Source organism: Cervus elaphus, chromosome 3 (genome assembly GCF_910594005.1).
Source record: "Cervus elaphus chromosome 3, mCerEla1.1, whole genome shotgun sequence".
NCBI lineage: Eukaryota > Metazoa > Chordata > Mammalia > Artiodactyla > Cervidae > Cervus > Cervus elaphus.
This window is the reverse complement of record NC_057817.1, coordinates 39,937,824-39,965,394: the sequence shown is the minus strand read 5'-3', so window position 1 is coordinate 39,965,394 and position 27,571 is coordinate 39,937,824. Positions and strand designations below refer to the sequence as shown.

Genomic DNA, 27,571 nt, shown 5'->3' with positions numbered 1-27,571 from the left:
GGGAAAACCACTAGGCCATTCAGGTATGACCTAAATCAAATTTCTTATGATCATACAGTGGAGGTGACAAATAGATTCAAGGGATTAGATCTGGGAGATAAATTACACGCAGAACTAGGAACAGAGGTTTGAGACACTGCACAGGAGGCAGTGAACAAAACCACCCCAAATAAAGAAAAAGAAATGCAAGAAGGCAAAGAGGATGTCTAAGGAGGCTACACATATAAGTTGAGGAAAGAATATAAGCAAAAGGTAAGGGAGAAAGGGAAAGATATACCCAACTAAAGGTAGAGGTCTAGAGAATAGCAAAGAGAGATAAGAAGGCTTTTAAATGGAACAATGTGAAGAAATAGAGGAAAACAAAAAAAACTGGTAAGACTAGAGACCTCTTCAAGAAAACTAGAGCTATCAAGGGAAAGTTTCATGCAGGATGGGCATGAAGAAGGACAGAAATGGTAACGACCTAACAGAAGTAGAAGAGATTAAGAAGAGGAAGCAAGAATTCACAGAACTATACAAAAAAGGTCTTAATGATCTGGATAACCACAACGGTGTGGTCACTCATCTAGAACCAGACATCTTGGAGTATAAATTCAAGAGGTCTTAGGAAGCATCATTAAAAACAAAAGTAATGGAGGTGATAGAATTTCAGTTGAGCTATTTCAAATCCTAAAAGACGATGCTCTTAAAGTGCTGCAACTTAACAGGCCAACAAATTTGGGAAAACTCAGCAATGGCCACAGGACTGAAAAAGGTCAATTTTCATTCCAATCCCAAAGAAGGGCAATGCCAAAGAATGTTCAAACTATTGAAAAACTGTGCTCATTTCACATGCTAGCAAGGTTATGCTCAAAATCCTTTAAGCTAGACTTCAACAGTATGTGAATGGAGAACTTCCAGATGTACAAGCTGGATTTCGAAGAGGCAGAGGAACCACAGATCAAATTGGCAACATTAGTTGGATGATGGAGAATGCAAGGGAGTTCCAGAAAAACATCTACTTCTGCTTCATTGAGTAAGCTAAACCTTTCACTGTATGCATCACAACAAACTGGAAAATTCTTAAAGAGACAGAAGTACCACACTACCTTACCTGTCTCCTGAGAAACCTGGATGTGGATCAAGAAGTAACAGAACCAGACATGGAACAAGAGACTGGTCTGAAATTGGAAAAGGAGTATGACAAGGCTGTATAGTCACCCTGCTTATTTAAGTTTTATGCAGAGTGCATCATGTGCAATGCACTGGATTTCACTGGATTTGGCTGGATGAAACATGAGCTAGAATCCAGATTGCTGGGAGAAATAACAACAGCCTCAGATATGCAGATGATACCACTCTAATAGGAGAAAGTGAAGAGGAACTCAAGAGCCTCTTGATGAAGGTGAAAGAGGATACTGAAAATGCTGACTTGAAACTCAACATTAAAAAAATTTCAGATCATGGCGTCCAGTACCATCACTTCATGACAAATAGAAAGAGAAAAACGTGTGAGCAGTGGCAGATTTTCTTTTCTTGGACTCCAAAATCACAGCAGACATTGACTGTGATTAAAAGAAATTAAAAGACACTTGCTCCTTGGAAGGAAAGTTATGACAAACCTAGAACAGGTATTAAAAAGCAAATACATCACTTTACCAACAAAAGTCCAGGTAGTCATAGCTATGGTTTTTCCAGTAGTCCTGTATGGATTTGAAAATTGGAATTGACGTTTTTAAACTGTGGTGCTGGAGAAGATTCTTGAGAGTCCCTTGGACAGCAAGAAGACCAAACCAGTCAATCCTAAAGGAAATCAGTCCTGACTATTCATTGGAAGGACTAATGCCGAAGCTGAAGCTCCAATACTTTGGCCACCTGATGCAAACAGCCAACTGATCAGAAAAGACCCAGATGTTGGGAAAGATTGAAGGCAGGAGGACAAGGGGATGACAGAGGATGAGATGATTGGATGGCATCACCAATTCGATGGTCATAAGTTTGAGCAAGCTCCGGGAACTGGTGAAGGACAGGGAAGCCTGGAGTGCTATAGTTCATGGGGTCGCGAAGAGTTGGACATGACTGAGCGACTGAAACAAATTGAACTGATGCTGGTAACAAGTTACCATCTCCCTCTTTCTGTTCTTCTACAGGGAAGAAAAGAAAGAGGAATTTCATGCTTCTTCAATTTTCAGTAATCTCTCACTTTGTCAGAGATTCATTCCTTCAGAGGTAGAAAGTGGTTTCTCAGCATCTGCAGACAGAGTAAATGTTTTAAAGAAATGTGTCCTCTCTTTAATGGTTTCTGACAAACATAGGCCCTTACTGACTTCTGTGAGTTTCTTCACATAACTTTTAATACAACTTCATCAGTCTAAGTCTTTAATGACTCCGATTTACTGTGCCACTTACATACATAAGTTTAATTCCCTATATCCACATAGCAGTAAACCCTTTTTCTTCAGCTGTTAAGAATTAATTTCAATACTTTAAGCATGATGAAAATATGCACCAGAGTCTGTCTTGTGGAATATTTTATCTCCAGCACCTATACAGAGTATAGGGAAATTTTATTAAAAATTAAACCCCTGGAAGAGTTACATGAATCTGTTTTTTGAACACCATGAAGTATATCAAAATCTCAAGCCCATAACATCTTAAGTTTTAACATGAGATTGTTTTACAAAAAAAATAAAAAAGACTGAATTTTCTTTCAGATCAGAATGTAGCTTCCTAAATCCAAAAAGGACATTAGTTATATCTGCAGTCCATAAATAGCTTAACAATCACTGATAAAATTCAAAAACTCCATGCATATTTATTGTTACATTCGTTTTAAACAAACATTGCAAAATACCATACACAGTGTGAGAAATGTCACCTAAAAGCTAAAAAATCCTGTAAATATCAATTCTTAATGATAGGTTCCTTGTCTACTATTAAAATAAATATCAGCTTCTGGTCCACTTTCAATTTTGCTGAATACCATCATATATGAATTAGCTGTAATGATTCAAAATACTTAGTTATATTTTTTCTTTTCCATCATTTCTCAATTTTTCTTCTATCCCCTAAAGTCATAATTTATTTGAAAATTAAATGTAAGAACGATTACAGACCTCCATCCATCTTTCTGAAGATAACTGAAGGCTCCATCAACAACACTTGCAAAGAACTGCCCTCCTGTGATGAAGAGGGTATTAATGGTGACTAATCGACCTCTTAAATTGGGGGGTGAGACCTCAGCAATGTACACTGGCACCGTCATAGAAGCAATGCCTGTAAAGAAAGAATGAAAAGTAAGCATCAGACATTCATTCAAGATATCTGCTGTCACAGATATTAAGATAGACTAAGACATATACACACACATGTATGGGGGCTTAGTTTTCTATTTTAAACAAAGGTTTACCATATATTTAAAGATTTTGTTTGTAACTAGTAACTACTGAATATAAGTTAAGACATGTTAAATACCAATCTATAAATATCAGTTTTCATATTATCACTTGAAAGCCCACAAATGAAAGTAATCCTAGAGATCTCAGATAACTTTACAAAGCATGTTTAAGTATCCTTTAAAACTTTATGAAGACTAAAAATAGGAAAATGCTCTCCAGATAGAATATAAGCATTGAAATATTGTTAGTCCATATGGAAATGTAATCAGGCAATGGTGAGAATAAAAAATTATCCCCAAATACACATTAACTATTCAAAGTTATAGACACAACAAAACTCTTAATTTGTTTCCTAATTAGATGCCCATACATTAGATCACCTTACTCAATTGGCTAGATGTACATTTCAGAAAGAGCTTGCAATGGACAATAATTTGGGAATTTACAGTCTTCAAAAACAGATGATCTTAACCATAAAATAGATGATTTGGGGAAAACATGTACTTGGTTATATCTGCTTTAAATTTTTTTCTATATAAAATTAATACAGTATAATCTATGGCAGCAATTCTCAAACTGCACTAGAATCAGTGGTGTGGCTTTCTTTAAAAAAATAAGGATAAATTCACCTCAACCACCCTAAACCTATTAAGTAGAAAACTACAGAGGTGGGAGACGAGCCTGTCTTTTAAAAATCTTCCAGGTGACCCTGATGCTCACCACATGTTTTAAAAACTACAGTTCTATGGCATACAATTTTAAACCAATCCCAAATTATCTCTTAAAATAAAATCTTGGTCCTGCTGGCCATATCTAGCTCACTTCCCAGGGGCACTTCCAGTTTCCAGATATGTCTGGTTATTTAACCAAAATCTAACATCTAATCAATACTCACCAAAAGCATAGTGAAAACAATTAGGCAGGATTATCTAACATAACTTAATCTCTTTATACTGTGGACAATATAAATCAATGACCAGATGACTTCATAATATCAATGGGTTGCATTATAGACCCATGTAGAATTGTTTTTAATGAATTGACCTTTGTAATGCCAAAAAATAGTCTGCTGCAACTGAAGGTAGCAGCGCTAATAAACCTGTTGCCGTGCTTTTTGTGGACAAAGCCTGCCGGGCTACAGACCATGGAATGGGAAAGAGCTGGACATGACGAAGTGCCTGAGCACGCACACACATGCTTTCTGCACAGGGCTGAAAAGCTGCTATTTACCACATTCTGACGACAGGAGACATTTCTCTCTGGTTTCAGTAGTTGCAACAGTTATGCTTCTCAATAAGTGATTTGTGTTTCCTTATGGGCATTATAAATCACATAGCCGTCTTTTATCTCCCCTTTCACATAGGAAGTCAGTGAGGCTCACTTCACCAAGTGTTTTGGACTTCATGGCTATTTATTTTGTGAGTTAAATTCCTTCCCGACACCACAGTCATGTCCAATCTTACCTATTTTAAATATTTTTTGCTATATATTTGTTTTCTTCAAAGGCAGAATAATAAACATATCAATAAGACATTTAAATAGTACATATATCTACTTCTGGAATATTCACTGTACTGTTGAAAACTACTGGTAAATATTTATTGAATTTGCACACAAGTCAGAATATTAAGTCTCAGAACTATATACTCTGTAGTTTCAACCAGTGTTATTTGCTTCTGGAGTATGTGTCAATATACGGCGACAGTGAAAAGAATCATACGATTTTACGAGTTCCACAAAATAAGTATATATTAGCAGACAAAGTAAGAATAGCTTTTATAATTAAATCATCACCTAAACTGCTGAAAGTTTCCATCTGACTGCTAATCAATTTAATAACACAGACTACTCTAAATTGGCTTTCATCTAACTTAGAAAGAGGAAACATTCAAGAGAGAAGAGCATGAGCCTAAAAACTGTGAAATCACATGAGGTTTTCTCAGGGGTAAACAGAGTGTGAAGCACAATATGTACAGAGATGAGAGGCAGACAAGGCCCAAATCATGGAAGAAATATCCTTTAATCAACACATATACAATGAATACTCGATCTGAGCTGCATACTGTGGTAAGCACAGTGGAAGAAGTGCTACAGGAGAGAGACACGCCTTCCGACTTCATGCTAAGGTTTACTGGGCAAAATGTGTTAGAACAAGTATATAGATTTCAAGTGCAATGGGTCTCATCACAGGAAAAATATGGGGAACAAGTGTGTGTGTCTGTGTTCAGTCATGTCCAACCCTTTGCAACCCATGAACTATAGCAAGCTGGGCTCCTCTGTCCATGGAATTTTCCAGGCAAGAATACTAGAATAGGTTGTCATTTTCTATTCCAGAAGCTCTTCCAGATCCAGAGATCAAACCTGAGTGGAACAAGAGTCTATAGCAAAGGGATTGGGCCCTGTCTGAGGAGTCAGAGAAATCTTGGATGAGGAGGTTGGTGGGTGGGGTAGAGGGTAAGGAGGTGAAAGATACTTGAGACATCCAGACCCAGCTTAGACAGAGGCCTTGAGGCAGGAAGAGATGCATCCTGTTAAGAAGGGGACTACTTTTAGAGACATAAGCAGAAACCAGCCAGAGTATACGGGATCTTAGAGGCCGTATTGTTGTTTAGTCGCTAAGTCTTTCAAAACCCCATAGACTGTAGTCTGCCAGGCTCCTCTGTCAATGGGATTTCCCAGGCAAGAATACAGGAGAGGTTTGCCATCTCTTCCTCCAGGGGATCTTCCTAACCCAGAAATCAAACCTGAGTCTCCTGCATTACAGGTGGCTTCTTTACCACTGAGCCACCTAGGAAGCAGAGACCATATTAAAGGCTTGGTACTCAAAAGCCTTTGAAAAGTGTAGCAGAGGAAAAGGCATAACCAGATGCATGTTTTAAAATGATCTTTCTGGTTGGAATATGGAAAACGGATTGCAGGGAAACAAGGAGTTCAGTGGCCGAAGTAGAGATTGGGTAAAATGGAGAGATTCTAGAAGGATGTATTCCGTATCCAGGATGAAGGGAATGTGAATGGAACTGTGAAAGGTGAGGAGAGGAAGAATTTGAGAATGATCTTCATATGTTCAAAATAAGCAACTAAGAGCATGATGGACACTTAATATGAAGATAAGGGTATTAGAGGAGACGCAAATTTGTATGGATGATAAGGTCAAGTTTTAGACAGGCTGAATCAGAGGTGTTCTGAGATGAAATAAACAAGTAAAGAACAAGTAAAACATTCTATCAGTGTGCTGGAAATACAGGTTATTTACATGTAAATGTTCCCAGCCTCCTCTTTTTGCCTATTCAAATAAGAGTCTTTGCCAAACTAATCTTTCCTTCTTCTCTCATCTTCAAGAGAGAATTTGGTCTTTGCCAGCCGAGTTCTTGGGCTGTTATCATTGTAGGCAAAAAAGAACAGAGAAGAAAACATGGGCCAAACATGGTTTGTGAGAAGATCAAATGAGAAAAAGTCTGCAGGGAGTTGTGAGTGAGTCTCAGGGTCAGTATGGAAAATTGGGAGCACATAACACAGGGACTAATTGAGGTTTGACTGGGGGTAGGGGTGGGGGTGGATAAAAGATTTTTTGAAATATTGCTGAATTATACCCTCCATGCTATTATGTTCTTGGAGACTTGAGTAAAAAGTAGTATTACTATTTAATTACTTTTAGTTGCTGGACAGTATTTCTTTAAATGCAAAGTCAAACTGAGACTGGGCCCAGTAGAGTTTGGGAGCTACACAAATACTTGTAACTCAAAAGATGGTTCTGTGTGAAAGGTATATATAACTGGAACCATGGGAATGTATGAGATTTCCTAAACATGGAATATGAGAAGAATGCCTAGAACTGAGTCCTGAAAAAGTCCAATATTTAAGAAAGAAGAAAAAAACAAAGTGACCAGCAAGCAATTACCTTACCCTTGAATACTATGTTACTTTCTACAATCTTTTTATGTTGCCATTTTGCATTTAATGTAAGGTCATCCTTTAAAAAGTAGGTGGGACAGGTATCATTCACTGCTCCCGTAGGAAAGATAAAGAACCCCAGTCTCAGAGACAATAAGAGGTTTTCAGAAAGTCGCATAGCCAAGTTAATGTCAAAGATCTCACAGACTCAGGTCCTCTAGTCTTTGTCGTGTGTCACTGGAAGACTGACGGCTGTGTTTCTGTTTCAAATATGACCCTTTGGAAATTTGTCAGGAACATTTTATTTTTGGCCCTACTACTTTAGCATTACTTTGCCAACAAAGGTCAGTCTTGTCAAGGCAATGATTTTTCCAGTAGTCCTGAATGGATGTGAGAGTCGGACTATAAAGAAAGCTGAGTGCCGAAGAATTGATGCTTTTGAACTGTGGTGTTGGAGAAGACTCTTGAGAGTCCCTTGGACTGCAAGGAGATCCAACCAGTCCATCCTAAAGGAAATCAGCCCTGAATATTTATTGGAAAGACTGATGTTGAAGCTGAAACTCCAATACCTTGGCCACCTGACGTGAAGAACTGACTCATTTGAAAAGACCCTGATGCTGGGAAAGATTGAGGGCAGGAGGAGAAGGGGACGACAGAGGATGAGATGGCTGGATGGCATCACCGACTCAATGGACATGAGTTTGGGTAAACTCCAGGAGTTGGTGATGGACAGGGAGGCCTGGCGTGCTGAGGTCCATGGGGTCGCAAAGAGTCGGACACGACTGAGCGACTGAACTGAACTGAACTGACCTTAGCAAGCACACATGAACTTCAAGGGGCAGGAGGGCCTGATCTCTTCTCTGCTCCTATTACCTGCTATGTGACTCACTGCCAGCAGGTGTCGTGTTAAGTAACAAAAATGAGAACTGAATGTGATTAACTATATAATTTCACGCTAGACAAGTTTGAAGTCTCCTTTTATAAAACTGCTTTATGAAAATGGAGAACTATAAAAGAATGCCAATGACCAGGAAGAGCAGTAGACTTAGGTTCACTTTACTCACTTCTCTCCAATATGCTATGTTAAGCATAGGCCCTGTTCATTCACTTTGCTGTTTATAAAACAACACACAGGGAGGCGTGCTCAGTCATGTCCGACACTGTGACCCCAAGAACTGTAGCCCATTAGGTTCCTCTGTCCACAGAATTTCCCAGGCAAGAATACTGGAGTGGGTTGCCATTTCCTTCTCCAGGGGATCTTCCTGAATGAGGGAGCGAACCCACATCTCTTGCGCCTCCTGCATTGGCAGACAGATTCTTTACCACTGTGCCACACCCAGGGAAGCCATAATTTGTGGATTTTTAAACATAATGCCTACTCTGGAAAAACCTCTAACATGAAGGCTATGTCACCTCACAATCTCCTTTCCACTTTGGGGAAACAATAAAGTTCACTATTCTCATGAAGGACAGTCTAAGTGCTTCATGAGTGTGTTAGTCGCTCAGTCGTGTCCGACTCTTTGCGACCCCATACACTGTAGCCTGCCAGGCTTCTCTGTCCATGGGATTCTCCAGGCAAGAATACTGCAGTGGACTGCCATTCCTGTCTCCAAAGTGCTTCATAAACAGATGTAACTAATGATACTTAAAGTTTAGGAGTATTCTAGAAAGAGCTTTTGATTTCTGCCCTATTTCAAAATAAATATCTCATAAAGAAAAAACAAATTATTTATTATACACATTAAACAGACTTCCCAGGTGTCACTAGTGATAAAAAAAAAAAAAACACAGCCTGCCAATGCAGAAGACATAAGAAACCCTGGTTTGATCCCTGGGTCAAGAGGATCCCCTGGAGGAGGAAACGGCAACCCACTTCAGTATTCTTGCCTGGAGAATCCCATGGACAGAGGAGCTTGGTAGGTTATGGTCCTTAGATTTGCAAAGAGTCGGAGACAACTGAACTGACTGAACACATAAACTCATGGATTAAAATTAACATACAGAGTATAGTAGTACAAGTTGTTATTAATACCTTACTAGAGTAAATACAACCACAAAAACCTATGTTGGTATTATTCCCGAGTATTTTTTGAAAGTTTGATCCCTTACAAAATAAAAAGGTCTATATCAAAGAAAACTCATTATCATGTTTAGCTTGAGGAGTCTCACCAGAAAACTGCCCCTCAGCCACTGCAGTACAACCCAGTTCACACATTCTAATACTGCCAACCTGATTCACCATAAATGGCACAATATGCTGTTAAGCTCAGAAGTTGGCTTTCAAACACTGCTACAACCTAGATGCCCATCAGCAGACGAATGGATAAGGAAGCTGTGGTACATATACACCATGGAATATTACTCAGCCGTTAAAAAGAATTCATTTGAACCAGTTCTAATGAGATGGATGAAACTGGAGCCCATCATACAGAGTGAAGTAAGCCAGAAAGATAAACACCAATACAGTATACTAACGCATATATATGGAATTTAGAAAGATGGTAATGATAACCCTATATGCAAAACAGAAAAAGAGACACAGATGTACAGAACAGACTTTTGGACTCTGTGGGAGAAGGCGAGGGTGGGATGTTTCGAGAGAACAGCATCGAAACATGTATATTATCTAGGGTGAAACAGATCACCAGCCCAGGTGGGATGCATGAGACAAGTGCTCGGGCCTGGTGCACTGGGAAGACCCAGAGGGAGCAAGTGGAGAGGGAGGTGGGAGGGGGGGGTCGGGATGGGGAATACATGTAAATCCATGGCTGATTCATGTCAATGTATGACAAAAACCACTACAATATTGTAAAGTAATTAGCCTCCAACTAATAAAAATAAATGGAAAAAAAAAAGAAAAGTCAAATATAAACAAAAGTTTAGTAGGTATTCTATCATAGATTAAATTTCTTTTCCTCCTTGAGCAAAAGGAACTATTCTTGTATAGACAAAGCAAAGTGATTAAACTATTTGAACTTTAAAAAAAAAAAACCACTGCTGGAAGTCCTTTTAAAGCCTTGAGTCAGAAATGTAAATAATTTCATAACCAAATAGCATCAGAAAATCCTGTTGCGATGGGTAAATACCCATGAATCACACAGCCTCTCAGCACAATAAGCCAAGTAGCAACTAATTAGCTTCTTAGAAGCACATGAAGCTAGCTTTTAATAATAATGCTTCTTGAACAAGAATGATTATGATGTCCTAATTTCATTTTGTAAATTATTGCTCTATGATCTCTAAAGAAAAAATTTTAATAGCAAGAATTTGTCCAAACAAACGGTATCTCTCACTGTAAAACTGTCTCGGTTTTGCTGTCCTGCCCAGGACTGGTATGTCTGTATTCTTCTAAATATCAAGTATCTACATTTACCAGGTTATTAACACCTTAGAATTCAGTTTTTGTTTCTGTTTCTTTCCTGAATAATAAGACATTTGATACCTTGATTTTGGACTTCTGACCTCCAGAGCAGGGAGATAATAAATTCCTATTAAGTAAAAAAAAAAAAAAAAAAAAACCTGCTGGGCAGCTTCAAAAAGCAATAGCCCCAAAGTGATGAAAATATATACAACACATAGTGCTTAAAATGGAAGAGCCGGATAATGAGAAAGATTCTATCTATAAGGATAACTAGCAGAGTTTATGTTCTACAGCATTGAAAAGCTCTAAGAAAGCATCACAAACATATCACCATCATTTCAACTCAGTTAAGTCTCTCACAGCCTAAATGGCCTCTTGCGTTACACTACTTGAGAATATTCTATTGATCTGCTCCTGTCCTTTTTAACTGCTAACAGCTCAGCAGAGCCTGTATCACATTATTTCTCAAAGCAGGACTACAAGCCCTTTAATGAAATGTTCATATCTCACGTTGTCATTGTCTATGTGTTAAGCACAGACCTGGGCTTATGGTTGTTCCTTAGTACCATGGGATGAATAAATAAAACCATATCCTTTCAACCTTGTGTTAACAGATGCTATTCATTAGGGAAAATTTGAAAACTACAAATAAGAAGTAAGATAATTAAAAATCCTCTCGAATCATACCACCCACAGGTAACCATTATTAAAATTTGGCTATAACTTGCAGTATTTTTTCCATAAGTCTTTAAAAGTAGCTTTAACTCATTCTATTGCAAATATTATTATTGTCCATGAAGGGGTCTCAAACTTCTTACATAAGTTAGGCAGGTACCATAAACATAGAAGCTGACTGAGCATAAGACATAACGTATAAAGCTGCTTACACAACTAAGGTACAAAAAATTCTTTATACCAAAGAAAACAGTCAAACAAAATACATTGTTATGTAGCCATATACAATAATCTTGATACTAGTTTAGCACTCTTATAGCAAAAAATCATTTTAAGTAACAGTATAACATTTCCGCATTCAGATAAGGAGAAAAAAGTATTGCTGAACACAGAGATGTAGCAAGGTAGGAAAAGAACAGAGAACAAAAAAAAATTATTTATGGGGAGAGACAGCAAATATAGAAATTATTAGATGTGTAAGATACTTTTACAATAGAGTTTCAAGGTTATAAGACAAAGACAGCTGTGTCAAATGCTACAAAAGCAGAAGCAGTATGCTTTTACATCTGACAAGTAGAATGCACAAAGGTTAATAAGAAATCAATACATTTTCCTCAAGGCAGTGAATTTAGCAGACAGAAGCAAAAGTAGTGCTTTGCCTTAGCTCTATGTGACATCTAGAGGTAAATGTTCTAAGGACAACAATATGGACCTAAACATGAGCTAAAAGTCTGAATATAGATTTTAATTTAATAGGTATAGATAAAATATTTAAAAATATATACATAATAAGATAAGCTCAGGGCTAGAAGTTGCTACAGAAATAGTCATGCAATCAATAAAAAGGTTTGAGGAATAAAATAGAAGGAACTCTTAAAGAAAATATTAAAATAGCAAAACAACAAATGAACACCCTCCAAAAACTGGATTGTTCTTCAATATACATTTGGACCTTACCTAAAAATCAGGAACAGAAAGCCAGGAGGAGGGAATTGGTTTAAATTAAAATACAACAGAACAGAATTAAACAGGGAAATGGGTAGGGTACAGAAGGATCACAAGAAATACCAAAAATTTAATAGCAAGATATATAAATAATTATAGAAGTAAATACCATATTGGAGACAGTATATAACAAAGATGAAGGTGTATGAAATTTGAACTAGTGTGAAACATCAATTTGAGATGTTCTACAAGAATGGAAAGCAGAAGTTCCAGTTCAAGATGGTGACCTAAGAAGATTCTGAACTCACTTTTTCCCAAAGACACACCAAATCTACAACTATATATGGAATAATTTCCTCTGGAAAAAGACTAAAAACTGGCAGAGCAACCCCTTCATATCAGGCAATTGAGAAGCAAATAACATTGGGCATCTCAGCATTTAAGTTGGGTACCTGAGAGATGAGCCCCCAAAACATCTAGCTTTGAAGACCTATAGGACTCATATCCATGTAGACCAATGGGGCTGGAATGAATTGAGGAATGGCTCTTAAAGGGCCAGTGCACAGACTCATCTGCCCCAAGGCCCAGTAGAGAAACAGCACTTTGAAAAGTGACCTGACTTTATATGAAACAGACTCGCTTTCTACTTTTAAATAAAATATTGGTCTGAGGGGCAGGAGCCTTCTGGGATATTCTGGGGGTAGGCAGGCTGGTGGGTGCCATTGTCCTGCTCTCTCTGCCTTGCTAAACCTGGCACCATCTCACAACCACAACTCTTTTTTATTTTCCCTTTCCCACGAGTGTCATCTTTACGCTCCAACTAATGACTGCCATTTGCACACCATCCTCTGCCTTGCAAAAGCCATCTCTTTTTCTTCACCTATTTTTCTCTTTTTGTTTCTTTTATTTTCTTTTTACCTTTCCTCGGCATCTTTGTACTCCCCCTCTGCCATGCTTTAGAGCTGCAATATCTTCCAGAGATACTTCTACACATACCTTCCAGGTATCTTCTACACATAGCTGGAGTCTGGCTTTTACCCATGATTTGATTTTTGCAGCTACCACCCAAAGGATGCATTTGATGTCCTGAAGTCCCTGACTCTGGAGGCCAGTAGGCTTGGTCCTTGAGTGCCCTTGCTATGAGAACAATTGGAACGACAGCTCTTGGCAGACTGCCACTCTCAGATCCCTGCAGAGAAAGCAGGCTAAAATAAATCCTAGTCTTTCTTAGAAATTAGCCTATCTGCTTGTCCAGGATTTTGGCCTGAGGGGCTGGCTTCTGGTTGGTGCACTTGGAAGGCCTATAGATGGGCTATCAGTGAATAAAGGCAGGTGGATGCAATCTTTGCAGTCTCCCTCTCTCTCACTCTAGTAACTGGTATCTTACAGAAAGGAGCTCATGCTCCAATACCTTTGTATTTGTGGTTTCAGCCATGGAACAAACACATTTATTGACACCTGGCTCTGGTGGCCAGTGTGGTTTGCCTCACAGGTCCCACAGGACTGTGATCAACAGAGAAGAATCCTTAGACAGCTACCACCCCCAGGGCACAGGAAGGGGCAACAGACTCAGGAGTTCAATCTTTCTGTGAAAGAGGCCTATTACTGTGCCATCATGGCAGCAACACGAGGGGCAGGATTCTAATAGAAACACACATCTAAGGTCTGACGATAAACCTATCCTGAGACCTTGGAGGGAGGTATTAACTTCACATTCTACCTCTACAACACTCCAGAGCACCAGAATCCGCCCTGTTTTTATGACTGGTGCCCTAGTTTCTATGGCTGTTGCCTGAGATGTCCCTTGATCACCTGGCTCTAGTGGCCAGGGAGCTTACGTTCCTAGGTCCAACAGGACTGAAACAGTCAAAAAAGACAGTGCTTAGCAGGTAACCACTTCGAGAGCTACAACAGAGATAGCAGATTGAAACACACTCCAAGTCTTTCTGTGAAAGACTCCTTGCTGGCTGTGGAGGTTCAGCCATAGGGGCAGGCTTCAGCCTTGGCACACAACTAGAGGCCACGGAGGTGTGCTCAGGAATACTAGAATGGGGAACAAAAGTCTTGCATCCCACCTCACTAAGCTCATCAGTATCTCCCAGAAAGGGGCTAGTACACTTGTCGGAAGCCCTGATTTTTGTGACTGCTACCCAGGTGACACGGTCAGACTCCTATCTCAGAGAGTCCTCAGGGCTTAAACCTGCAGCCCCATCTGACTATATATTTGCATTCTTCAAAATTCATTGCCTGAGCATTTGCCTCCCAACCAACCGGAATCTAGATGCTGATTAATATCTTCCCCTTTGGGACACTAACTCGTCTTCCCATCCCTCAATTACCAGGCACTACTTAAAATATGCTGCCTGGACAATCACAATGGTTTGAAAACCAATCAAGAGCTAGGGCAGAGTTGATTAGTAAGGTTCATCTCCTATACAAGGACAGTGTTCAAGACTGAGAGAGGCGGTTGCTTCATTTAATACACAGAAAACAACACAAAGATTGAATCAAAAAAAAGAAAGAAACCCTCTTGCCCAGTTGGTGGGAATGTAAAGTGTTACAGCCACTAAGGAGAACAGTATGGAGACTCCTTAAAAAACCAGGAATAAAACAACCATATGCCCCAACAATCCCACTACTGGGCATGCACCCCAGGGAAATCATAATTAAAAAAGACACATGTACCCCAATGTTCACTGCAGCACTATTTATAATAGCTACTACATGGAAGCAACCTAGATGTCCATCAACAGATGAATAAAGAAGTTGTGGTACATATACACAATGGAATATTACTCAGCAATAAAAAGGAATGCATTTGAGTCCGTTCTAATGAGGTGAATGAACTCAGAACCTATTATACAGAGTGAGGGTTTCCCAGGTAGTGCTATTGGTAAAAAGAAAAAACCCGCTGCCAATGCAGAAGACATAAGAGATGCCACTTTGATCCCTGGTTCGGGAAGATTCCCTGGAGGAGGGCATGGCAACCCACACCAGTATTCTTGCCTGGAGAATCTCATGGACAGAGGAGCCTAGTGGGCTATGGTTCATGGGGTTGCAAAGAGTCGGATGTGACTGAGGTGACTTAGTATGCATGCATATACAGAGTTAAGTCAGAAAGAAAATAAATATCATATATTAATGCATCTATATGGAATCTAGAAATATGGTACCGGTAAACCTATCTGCAGGGCAGCAGTGAGAAACAGACATAGAGAACAGGGGGTGGGGGGAAGGTGGGATGAATTGAGGAAGTAGCATGAAAACATACATTACCATATGAAGAATAGATAGCCAGTGGGAATTTGCTATATGATAAAGCGGGCTCAAACCAGGTGCTCTGTGACAACCTAGAGGGATGGGTGGCATGGGAAGTGGGAGGGAGGTAAAGAGGGAAGGAACATATATATGGTGCATTTATGCTGATGAATGGCAGGAACCAACACAATATGTTAAATCAATTATCCTCCAATTAAAATAAATTAATAAAAATACAAATATGCACATAATAAAAAAAAAGACAAATATGTTTTAAATGAAAAAACAACATAAAACCTCATGGGGAAAAAAAATAACAACATAATGAAATTGTTGTTCAGTTGGGCCAGCTGTGTCCAACTCTTTGCGACCCCATGGACTGCAGCACACCAGGCCTCTCTGTCCCTTACCATCTTCCGAAGTTTGCTTCAATTCATGTCCATTGCATTGGTGATGCCATACAGCCATCTCATCCTCTGACGCCCTCTTCTCCCTCTGCCCTCAATCTTCCCCAGCATTAGGGACTTTTCCAATGAGTCAGCTGTTCGAATCAGATGACCAAAATACTGGAGTTTCAGCTTCAGCATCGGTCCTTCCAATAAGTATTCACGGTTGATTTCCCCGAAGATTGACTGGTTTGATCTCCGTCCTGTCCAAGGAACTCTCAGGAGTCTTCTCCAGCACCACAGTTCAAAGGCATCAATTCCTAGGTGCTCCACCTTCTTTGTGGTTCAGCTCTCACAACCATATGTGACCACTGGGAACACCACAGCCTTGACTACACGGACCTTTGCCGGCAGAGTAATGTCTCTGCTTTCAACACACTGTCTAGGTTTGTCCTAGCTTTCCTGCCAAGGAGCAAACATCTTCTGATTTCATGGCTGCAGTCACCATCTGCAGTGAGTTTAGAGCCCAAGAAGGCAATCTGTCACTACTACTACTTTTTCCCTCTCTGTTTGCCATGGAGTAATGGAGCCAGATGCCACGATCTTCACTTTTTTAATGTTTAGTTTTAAGCCAGCTCTTTCACTCTCCTCCTTCACACTCATGCAGAGACTCTTTAGTTCCTCTTTCCTTTCTGCCATGAGAGTGGTATCATCCACATATCTGAGGTTGTTGATGTTTCTCCCACCTATTTTGATTCCAGCTTGTAATTCATCCAACCCGGCATTTCTCATGATGCATGCAGTGCATAGATTAAATAAACAGGGTGACAACAGACAGCCCTGTCATATTCCTTTCTCAGTCTTGAGCCAATCAGTGGTTCTGGACAGGGCTCTAACTGTTGCTTCCTGGCCTGCATACAGGTTTCTCAGGAGACAGGTAAGACAGCCTGGTATTCCCATCTCTTTAAGAGCTTTTACAGTTTATTATGATCTGCAAAGTCAAAGGCTTTTAATCAATGGTGTAGTCAATGAAACAGAGGTAGATGTTTTTTTGAAATTCCCTAGCTTTCTCTATGATCCAGCAAATGTTAGTAATTTGATGTTGGTAATTTGATCTCTGGTTCCTCTTCCTTTTCTAAACCCATCTTGGACATCTGCAAGTTCTTCGCTCGCATAATGTTGAAGCCTAGCATGCAAGATTTTAAGCATAACCTTACGTGCAACTGTCCGATGGTTAGCACATTCTTTAGTGCTACCCTTTTGGGGAACTGGAATGAGGATTGACCTTTTCTAGACCTATGGCCACTGCTGGGTCTTCCAGATTTGCTGACATATTGAATGCAACATATTGATTGCATCATCCTTTAGGGTTTTGAATAGTTAGTTCCACTGGAATTCCATCACAACCGCTGCTGCTACTGCTGCTGCTAAGTCACTTCAGTCGTGTCCGACTCTGTGCAACCCCGTAGACGGCAGCCCACCAGGCTCTCGCGTCCCTGGGATTCTCCAGGCAAGAACATTGGAGTGGGTTGCCATTTCCTTCTCCAATGCATGAAAGTGAAACGTGAAAGTGAAGTCACTCAGTCGTGTCCGACTCTTAGCGACCCCATGGACTGCAGCCTACCAGGCTCCTCCGTCCATGGGATTTTCCAGGCAAGAATACTGCAGTGGGGTGCCTTTGCCTTCTCCAATTACAACCACTAGCTTTATTAATAGGAGTGCTTCCTAAGGCCCACTTAACTTCGCTCTCCAGAAAGTGGCTCTGGGTGGTTGACCACACTATCAGAGTAATCCAGTTCATCTGGATCTTTTCTGTACAGCTCTTCCATGTATTCTTTCCATCTCTTTTTGATCTCTTCAGCATCTACTACATCTCTACTGTTTATGTCCCTTTATTGTGCCCATCTTTGGGCAAAATGTTTCCTTGGTATCTCCAATTTTCCTGAAGATATCTCTGCTCTTTCCCCTTCTGTTGTTTTCTTCTAGTTTTATACATTGTTCATTGAAAAAGGCCTTCTTGTCTCTCTGTGATGTTCTTTGGAAATCTGCATTTAGTTGGATATACCTTTCCCTTTCTCCCTTGCTTTCTGTTTCTCTTCTTTCTTTAGCTATTTGTAAGGCCTCCTCAGATAACCACTTAATGAAATAGAGAAAAGTAACTGACCTGATAAATAGTTAAAAGCTCTGGGAGATAATGAAGGGAAGCCTTGTGTGCTGCAATCCCTAAGGTCACAAAGAGTTGGACACAACTGAGTGACAAATCAACAACAACAAATAATTTAAAACATAATAATCACAAAATTGCTCACCTAACTTGGGAGAACAATGGATAAACACAGTGAGAACTTCAACAAAGACAGAGAACATAAAAAAGTAACAAACATAAGAGAGGTTCAACAGCAGACAGGTTAAAAGAATGGATCAGTGAGTCGGAAAATAAAGCAATGGGACTCACCCAGACAGAGCAACGAAATGAGAAAAAATTTTTAAATGAAATTGAAGGACAACAAAGACAACATCACATGAACTAACATTCACAATATAGGAGTCCCAAAAGGAGAAGAAAGAAGCAGAAAACTTACTTGAACAAATAATGCTTGAAAACTTTCTGAACTTCAGTGGAAAAAAAAAAAGCCAGATTCAGAAAGCTCAGAGACTACCAAATAAGATAAATCCAAACAAACACAAAACAGTGGATATTACTAATATAACTTAAATGTTAAAAGGTAAAGACAAAGAGAAAATCTAGAAGCAACAAGAGAAAAACACCTTGCTGAGTGCAAAGTAAACTCCACAAGACTCTCAGCAGATTTTTAAGCAGAAACTTTGCAGACCAGAAGGGAATGGCATGATATATTCAAAGCGATGAAAGACAAAAACTTCCAACCAAGAATTCTCAAACTAGCAAAGTTATTACTCGTAATTTAAAGAGAGATAAAGGAGTTTTTCAAACAGGCAAAAGCTAAAAATGTTCAGCACTTCTAAATTGGCCTTACAAGACATTTTACAATGACTTTTTAAAGCTGAATAAAGAAAGGGTGCTAATTAGTAACAAGAATATGAAAGTATGAGTTTCACTAGTGAAGGCAAATATAAAGTAAAGGTAGCACATATATCACCTATGAAACTAATATAGAGGTTTTCAAAATAAAACGTAGCAAAAATTATTATAACTACAATAATTATTAAGGGATATACAATACAAAGAGATGTAAAATTTGAATTCAAAAATGAAATGTGTAGGGGAAAGTAAAAATATAGAGCTTTATAATGCATTAAAATTTAAGCTGTTATTTACTTAACATAGATTGTTCTAAATACAAATTGCTATATGTAAGATTCATGGTAACCACCAAGTAAATACCTGTAGTGGCTACACAAAAGATAACAAGAAAGGAATCTAAGCATATCCCTAAAGAAAGTCATCCAACCACAAAGATAGAGAAAAAGAAAAAGAAACAGAGGAACTATTGAGTACAAAACAACCAAAACAATTAAGAAAATAGAAATAAATATATCTACCAACAATCACTTTAAATGGAAATGGACTACAAATTCCAATTAAAAGACATAGAGTGAGTGATGGACAAATAAACAGGTAAATAAAAAGACCCATACAAATACTGCCTACAGAAGTTTCACTTAATATGTAAGGTAAGACATTTTTAGAGGAGAATTGAAAGGATGATAAAGGATATTCCATGAAAAATGAAAACCAAAAGAAAGCTGCAGTAAGTATATTTATTTCAGACAAAAAAGATTTTAAAACAAAGACTGTAATAAAAGATAAGGAAGGATATTCAGTTCAGTTCAGTCACTCAGTCATGTCTGACTCTTTGCGACCCCATGAACTGCAGCGCGCCAGGCCTCCCTGTCCATCACCAACTCCCAGAGTCCACCCAAACCCATGTCCATTGAGTCAGTGATGCCATCCAACCATCTCATCCTCTGTCGTCCCCTTCTCCTCCTGCACTCAATCTTTCCCAGCATCAGGGTTTTTTCAAATGAGTCAGCTCTCCAATCAGGTGGCCCAAGTACTGGAGTTTCAGCTTCAACATCAGTCCTTCCAATGAACACCCAGGACGGATCTCCTTTAGGATGGACTGGTTGGATCTCCTTGCAGTCCAAGGGACTCTCAAGAGTCTTCTCCAACACCACAGTTCAAAAGCATCAATTCTTCTGCGCTCAAGGATATTACATACTGATAAATGGTCAATTCAACAAGAGGATATCAGATTGGCAAGTATTTATGCACCCCAAGAAGGAGAAACTAAATATATAAAGCAATATTTACACACCTAAAGGAAGTAATAGTAACACAATACTACTGGGGAGATTTAATCTTACATTCAGAAAGAAAATAAAAAATATATATACCTTAAAGGATACCTTGAACTATGGCCTTCTTTGAACATATATATATAGAACATTTCATAAAAAGGCAACAATTTACATTTTTCTCAAGTGCAAATGAAACTTTCACCAAGGACAGATCATATGTAAGGCCCAAATTTACAGAGACTAAAACCACACTGGTACAAACCTTCTATTCAAATACACAGAAGTGAAGCATCACAGATATGTGAAGACTACACAACATACTACTAAACAGCCAGTGGATTAACAAAAAAATAAAAAATGAAATTTAAAAAATGTCTATAAGAAATAAAAATAAAAATATACCAAAACTTATGAGGTGCAGCAAAAGCATTTCTAAGGCCATTTCAGAGTATTATTACTCTGTATTATTATTACATTTATTATGCCTACTTCAAAAACAAAAATCTTTAAATTTCAAATGAACAAACTAGACTTACACAGAAAGAAACTAAAATACCCCACTCACAACTATGGATAGATCAACTAAACAGAAAATTAACAAGGAAACACAAACCTTAAATGACACAATGGACCAGCTAGACCTAATTGATATCTATAGGACATTTCACCCCAAAACAATCAACTTCACCTTTTTCTCAGGTGCACATAGAACCTTCTCCAGAATAGATTACATCCTGGGCCATAAATCTGGTCTTGGAAAATTCAAAAAAATTGAAATCATTCCAGTCATCTTTTCTGACCACAGTGCAGTAAGATTAGATCTCAATTACAGGAAAAAAATTGTTAAAAATTCAAACATATGGAGGCTAAGTAACACGCTTCTGAATAACCAACAAATCATAGAAGAAATCAAAAAAGAAATCAAAATATGTATAGAAATGAATGAAAATGAAAACACAACAACCCAAAACCTATGGGACACTGTAAAAGCAGTGCTAAGGGGAAGGTTCATAGCATTATAGGCTTACATCAAGAAACAAGAAAAAAGCCAAATAAATAGCCTAACTCTACACCTAAAGCAATTAGAGAAGGAAGAAATGAAGAACCCCAGAGTTAGCAAAAGGAAAGAAACCTTAAAAATTAGGGCAGAAATAAATGCAAAAGAAACTAAAGAGACCATAGCAAAAATCAACAAAGCTAAAAGCTGGTTTTTTGAAAAAATAAACAAAATTGACAAACCATTAGCAAGACTCATTAAGAAACAAAGAGAGAAGAACCAAATTAACAAAATTAGAAATGAAAATGGAGAGATCACAACAGACAACACTGAAACACAAAGGATCATAACAGACTACTACCAGCAGCTCTATGCCAATAAAATGGACAACTTGGAAGAAATGGACAAATTCTTAGAAAAGTATAACCTTCCAAAACTGAACCAGAAAGAAATAGAAGATCTTAACAGACCCATCACAAGCAAGGAAATCGAAACTGTAATAAAAAATCTTCCAGCAAACAAAAGCCCAGGACCAGATGGCTTCACAGCTGAATTCTACCAAAAATTTAGAGAAGAGCTAACACCTATCTTACTCAAACTCTTCCAGAAAATTGCAGAAGAAGGTAAACTTCCAAACTCATTCTATGAGGCCACCATCACCCTAATTCCAAAACCAGACAAAGATGCCACAAAAAAAGAAGACTACAGGCTAATATCACTGATGAACATAGATGCAAAAATCCTTAACAAAATTCTAGCAAACAGAATCCAACAACATATTAAAAAAATCATACACCATGACCAAGTGGGCTTTATCCCAGGAATGCAAGGATTCTTTAATATCCACAAATCAATGTAATACACCACATTAACAAATTGAAAGATAAAAACCATATGATTATCTCAATAGATGCAGAGAAAGCCTTTGACAAAATTCAACACCCATTTATGATTAAAACTCTCCAGAAAGCAGGAATAGAAGGAACATACCTCTACATAATAAAAGCTATAGATGACAAACCCACAGCAAGTATCACCCTCAATGGTGAAAAATTGAAAGCATTTCCCCTGAAATCAGGAACAAGACAAGGGTGCCCACTCTCACCACTACTAGTCAACATAGTGTTGGAAGTTTTGGCCACAGCAATCAGAGCAGAAAAAGAAGTAAAAGGAATCCAGATAGGAAAAGAAGAAGTGAAACTCTCGCTGTTTGCAGATGACATGATCCTCTACATAGAAAACCCTAAAGACTCTTCCAGAAAATTACTAGAGCTAATCAATGAATATAGTAAAGTTGCAGGATATAAAATTAACACACAGAAATCCCTTGCATTCCTATATACTAACAATGAAAAAACAGAAAGAGAAATTAAGGAAACAATACCATTCACCATTGCAACAAAAAGAATAAGATACTTAGGAGTATATCTACCTAAAGAAACAAAAGACCTATACATAGAAAACTATAAAACACTGATGAAAGAAATCAAAGAGGACACAAACAGATGGAGAAACATACCGTGTTCATGGATTGGAAGAATCAATATTGTCAAAATGGCTATTCTACCCAAAGCAATCTATAGATTCAATGCAATCCCTATCAAGCTACCAACGGTATTTTTCACAGAACTAGAACAAAGAATTTCACAATTTGTATGGAAATACAAAAAACCTCGAATAGCCAAAGTAATCTTGAGAAAGAAGAATGGAACTGGAGGAATCAACCTGCCTGACTTCAGGCTCTACTACAAAGCCACAGTCATCAAGACAGTATGGTACTGGCACAAAGACAGAACTATAGATCAATGGAACAGAATAGAAAGCCCAGAGATAAATCCACGCACTTATGGACACCTTATCTTCGACAAAGGAGGCAAGGATATACAATGGAAAAATGACAACCTCTTTAACAAGTGGTGCCGGGAAAGCTGGTCAACCACTTGTAAAAGAATGAAACTAGAACATTTTCTAACACCATACACAAAAATAAACTCAAAATGGATTAAAGATCTAAATGTAAGACCAGAAACTATAAAACTCCTAGAGGAGAACATAGGCAAAACACTCTCCGACATAAATCACAGCAAGATCCTCTATGACCCACCTCCCAGAATATTGGAAATAAAAGCAAAATTAAACAAATGGGACCTAATGAAACTTAAAAGCTTTTGCACAACAAAGGAAACTATAAGCAAGGTGAAAAGACAGCCCTCAGATTGGGAGAAAATAATAGCAAATGAAGAAACAGACAAAGGATTAATCTCAAAAATATACAAGAAACTCCTGAAGCTCAATTCCAGAAAAATAAATGACCCAATCAAAAAATGGGCCAAAGAACTAAACAGACATTTCTCCAAAGAAGACATACAGATGGCTAACAAACACATGAAAAGATGCTCAACATCACTCATTATCAGAGAAATGCAAATCAAAACCACAATGAGGTACCATTACACGCCAGTCAGGATGGCTGCTATCCAAAAGTCTACTAGCAATAAATGCTGGAGAGGGTGTGGAGAAAAGGGAACCCTCTTACACTGTTGGTGGGAATGCAAACTAGTACAGCCGCTATGGAAAACAGTGTGGAGATTTCTTAAAAAACTGGAAACAGAACTGCCATATGACCCAGCAATCCCACTTCTGGGCATACACACTGAGGAAACCAGATCTGAAAGGGACACGTGCACCCCAATGTTCATCACAGCACTGTTTATAATAGCCAGGACATGGAAGCAACCTAGATGCCCATCAGCAGATGAATGGATAAGGAAGCTGTGGTACATATACACCATGGAATATTACTCAGCCGTTAAAAAGAATTCATTTGAACCAGTTCTAATGAGATGGATGAAACTGGAGCCCATTATACAGAGTGAAGTAAGCCAGAAAGATAAAGAACATTACAGCATACTAACACATATATATGGAATTTAGAAAGATGGTAACGACAACCCTATATGCAAAACAGAAAAAGAGACACAGAAATACAGAACAGTCTTTTGAACTCTGTGGGTGAAGGTGAGCGTGGGATGTTTCAAAAGAACAGCATGTATATTATCTATGGTGAAACAGATCACCAGCCCAGGTGGCATGCATGAGACAAGTGCTCAGGCCTGGTGCACTGGGAAGACCCAGAGGAATCGGGTGGAGAGGGAGGTGGGAGGGGGGATCAAGATGGGGAATACGTGTAAATCTATGGCTGATTCATATCAATGTATGACAAAACCCACTGAAAAAATAAATAAATAAATAAAGGGAAAAATAAAAAGAAACTAAAAAAATAAATAAACACAGCCTAAAAAGAGTAGAAGGAAGGAAGTGACAAAGATAATAGAAAAAACAGAAACTAAAAAGACAACAGGAAAAGCATATCAATGAAACTAACTAGTTCATTCTACAAAAACATCAACAAAGTTGGCAAATCTTCAGTTAGACTAAGCAAGAAAAAAAGTGTTTCAAACAAGCATAATCAAGAATAAAAGAAGAAATCTTTCAACTGTTACCACAGAAATGAAAAAGATTATAAGAAACCACATAATACATAATATGGCAATAAACTGGACACCAGAGAAGAAACTGGTAAATTCCTAGAATCATACAATTTTCTAAGATTGGAGTGAGAAATGGAAAATGTAAACATACAGATTACTAGCAATGAGATAGAATCAGTAATTTAAAACCTCCCTACAAAGACCATAACCATGACTTCACTGGTGATTCTACCAAATATTAAAAAAGAATTAATACCTGCCCTTCTCAAATGCTTTCAAAAAAAACAGAAGAGGAAGAAACACTTTGAACTCATTTTACAAGTCCAGTATTACCCTACCAAAACCATGTAAAAATACTACAAAAGAAAAAATATATATACACACACACAATATGTCATATGCAAATTAAGTACATTATATAATAAATATTACAATAAATATGTATTAGCATAATATATATGTATACTAAAATCAGAGGCTAATGCACCTGAAAAACATAGAGGTAAAAACTTTCACAAAATATTAGCAGGCCAAATGCAACAATATATAAAAAGTGTAAACAATACATGAAAAGGATCAACTGAGATTTCACCCAGGGATGCAAGGATGGCTCAACAGCCACAAATCAAGCAATATAACAAACCATATTCACAAAATGAAGGATACAAATCATATAATCATCTCAATATGTGCAGAAAAAGCTTTTGATAAAATTCAACAGCGATTATGATAAAATTTCTCTCCAAACTGAATACAGAGGAAACATACCTCAAGATAACATGACCGTATATGAAAGCCCACAAAATGCATAACCAGTGATAAAAAGCTAAAAGCTTTTAATGTAAGATGAGGAGGAGTTCTCTGCTAGTCTATTGCTTAGGATTCTAGGCTTTCACTGCTAGGGCCAGGATTCAGTCAATGGTTAGGAAATTGACATGCTACAAGCCATGGGGTCCAGCAAAAAAAAAAATCTAAGATCACAAATAACGCAAGCATGATTCCTCTCTCCAATTTCATTCAAAATATTATAGGGATTTCTAGTCACAGCAATTAGACAGGCATAATAAATAAATAATAAAAACAGAAAGCATTTAAATTGCAAACAGACAAGGAAAACAGTCACTACTTGTAAATGATGGTACTACATGTAGAAAATCCTTAAAGTCTCCTCCAAAAAGAAAAACTGTGAACTAATAAATGAATTCAGTAAAACTAGAGATACAAAATCAATATGCAGAAAACTTTTGCATTTCTACACATAGTAATTATTAGAGAATTTAGAAAATAATCTCATTTAAAATTGCATCAAAAAGAATATTTAAGAATAATTCTACACATAGTAATAAACTATTACAAAGAGAATTTAGAAAACAATCTCATTTAAAATTAAATCAAAAAGAACATTTAAGAATAAATAAGGGAGATGAAAAGCTCTACAGTGATAAAAATATAATCTGATGAAATAAAATGAAGAAGACATAATTAAATGGAAAGATATTCTATGTTCATGGACTAGAAGAATGAATATGTTTTTAGTGAAGTATAGTTGATTTATAATATGTGTAAGTTTCAGGTGTACCACAGAGTGATTCAGATATATATGTATTTTTTCAGATTACTTACAATTATACATTATTACAAGAAACTGAACATACTTCCCTATGCTATGCAGTAAATATGCACTGCTCATCGATTTTACATAAATTAGTTTATATCTGATAATCCCGTGCTGCTAATTTGTCTGCCTACCTCCCTTTGTTCTTATGTAACCATAAATTAAACATTATTAGGAAAAAAGCTAGTGGAGGTGACACAATTCCAGCTAAGCTATTTAAAATCCTAAAAGATGATGCTGTTAAAGTGATGCACTCAATAGGCCAGCAAATTAGGAAGCCTCAGCAGCAGTGGCCACAGGACTGGAAAAGGTCAGTTTTCATTTCAATCCCAAAGGGCAATGCCAAAGAATGCTCAGACTACCACACAACTGGGCTCATTTCACATGCTAGCAAGGCAATGCTAAAAATCCTTCAACCTAGACTTCAACAGCACATGAGCAGAGAAGTTCCAGATGTACATGTTGGATTTAGAAAAGTCAGAGGAACCAGATATCAAATTGCCAATATCCCTTGAATCACAGAAAAAGCAAGGGAATTCCAGAAAAACATCTATCTTTGCTTCATTGAGTGCACTAAAGACTTTGTGTGGATCACAACATCACAAAAAACTGCTGAAAATTCTTAGAGACAGGAATACAAGACCACCATATTTGCCCCCTGAGAAACCTCTACACAGGGCAAGAAGCAACAGTTAGAAACATACATCGAACAAGGGACCATTTCAAAACTGGGAAAAGAGTATGTCAAGGCAATAAATTGTCACCTTGCTCATTTAACATAGGTGCAGGGTACATCATACTGTACTCTAGATGAAGTACCAGCTGGACCCAAGATTCAGTTCAGCTCAGTTCAGTATCTCAGTCAACTATTAGAGTTGGGGTCCCAACTCAAGACCCCACGCATGGCAGCACACCAGCCTTCCCTGTCTATCAACAACTGCCGGAGCTTGTTCAAATGCATGTCCATCAAGTCCGGGATGCCATCCAACCATTTCATCCTCAGTCATCCCCTTCTCCTCCTGCCATCAATCTTTCCCAGCATCAGGGTCTTCTCTAATGACTCAGGTCTTCACATCAGCTGGCCAAAGTATTGCAGCTTCAGCTTCAGCATCAGTCCTTCCAATGAATATTCAGGATTGATTTCCTTTAGGATTGACTGGTTTGATCTTCTTGCAGTCCAAGGGACTCTCAAGAGTTTTCAACACCACAGTTCAAAAGCATCAATTCTTTGGCACTCAGCCTTCTTTACGGTCTAACTTTCACATCCATGCATGACTACTGGAAAAACTATAGT

General features: G+C 38.1%; 1 protein-coding gene across 2 annotated transcripts in view; it reads right to left on the bottom strand.

Annotated features, from left to right (window-relative positions):
- Window positions 1-27,571, bottom strand: part of SLC2A13 (solute carrier family 2 member 13) — a 487,541-nt gene that overhangs the window by 390,557 nt on the left and 69,413 nt on the right. For both annotated transcript variants that reach the window (XM_043886959.1, XM_043886951.1), the window contains exon 2: window positions 3,096-3,255. In XM_043886959.1, coding sequence (XP_043742894.1) covers window positions 3,096-3,255 — 160 coding nt within the window. The remainder of the gene's footprint in view (window positions 1-3,095; window positions 3,256-27,571) is intronic.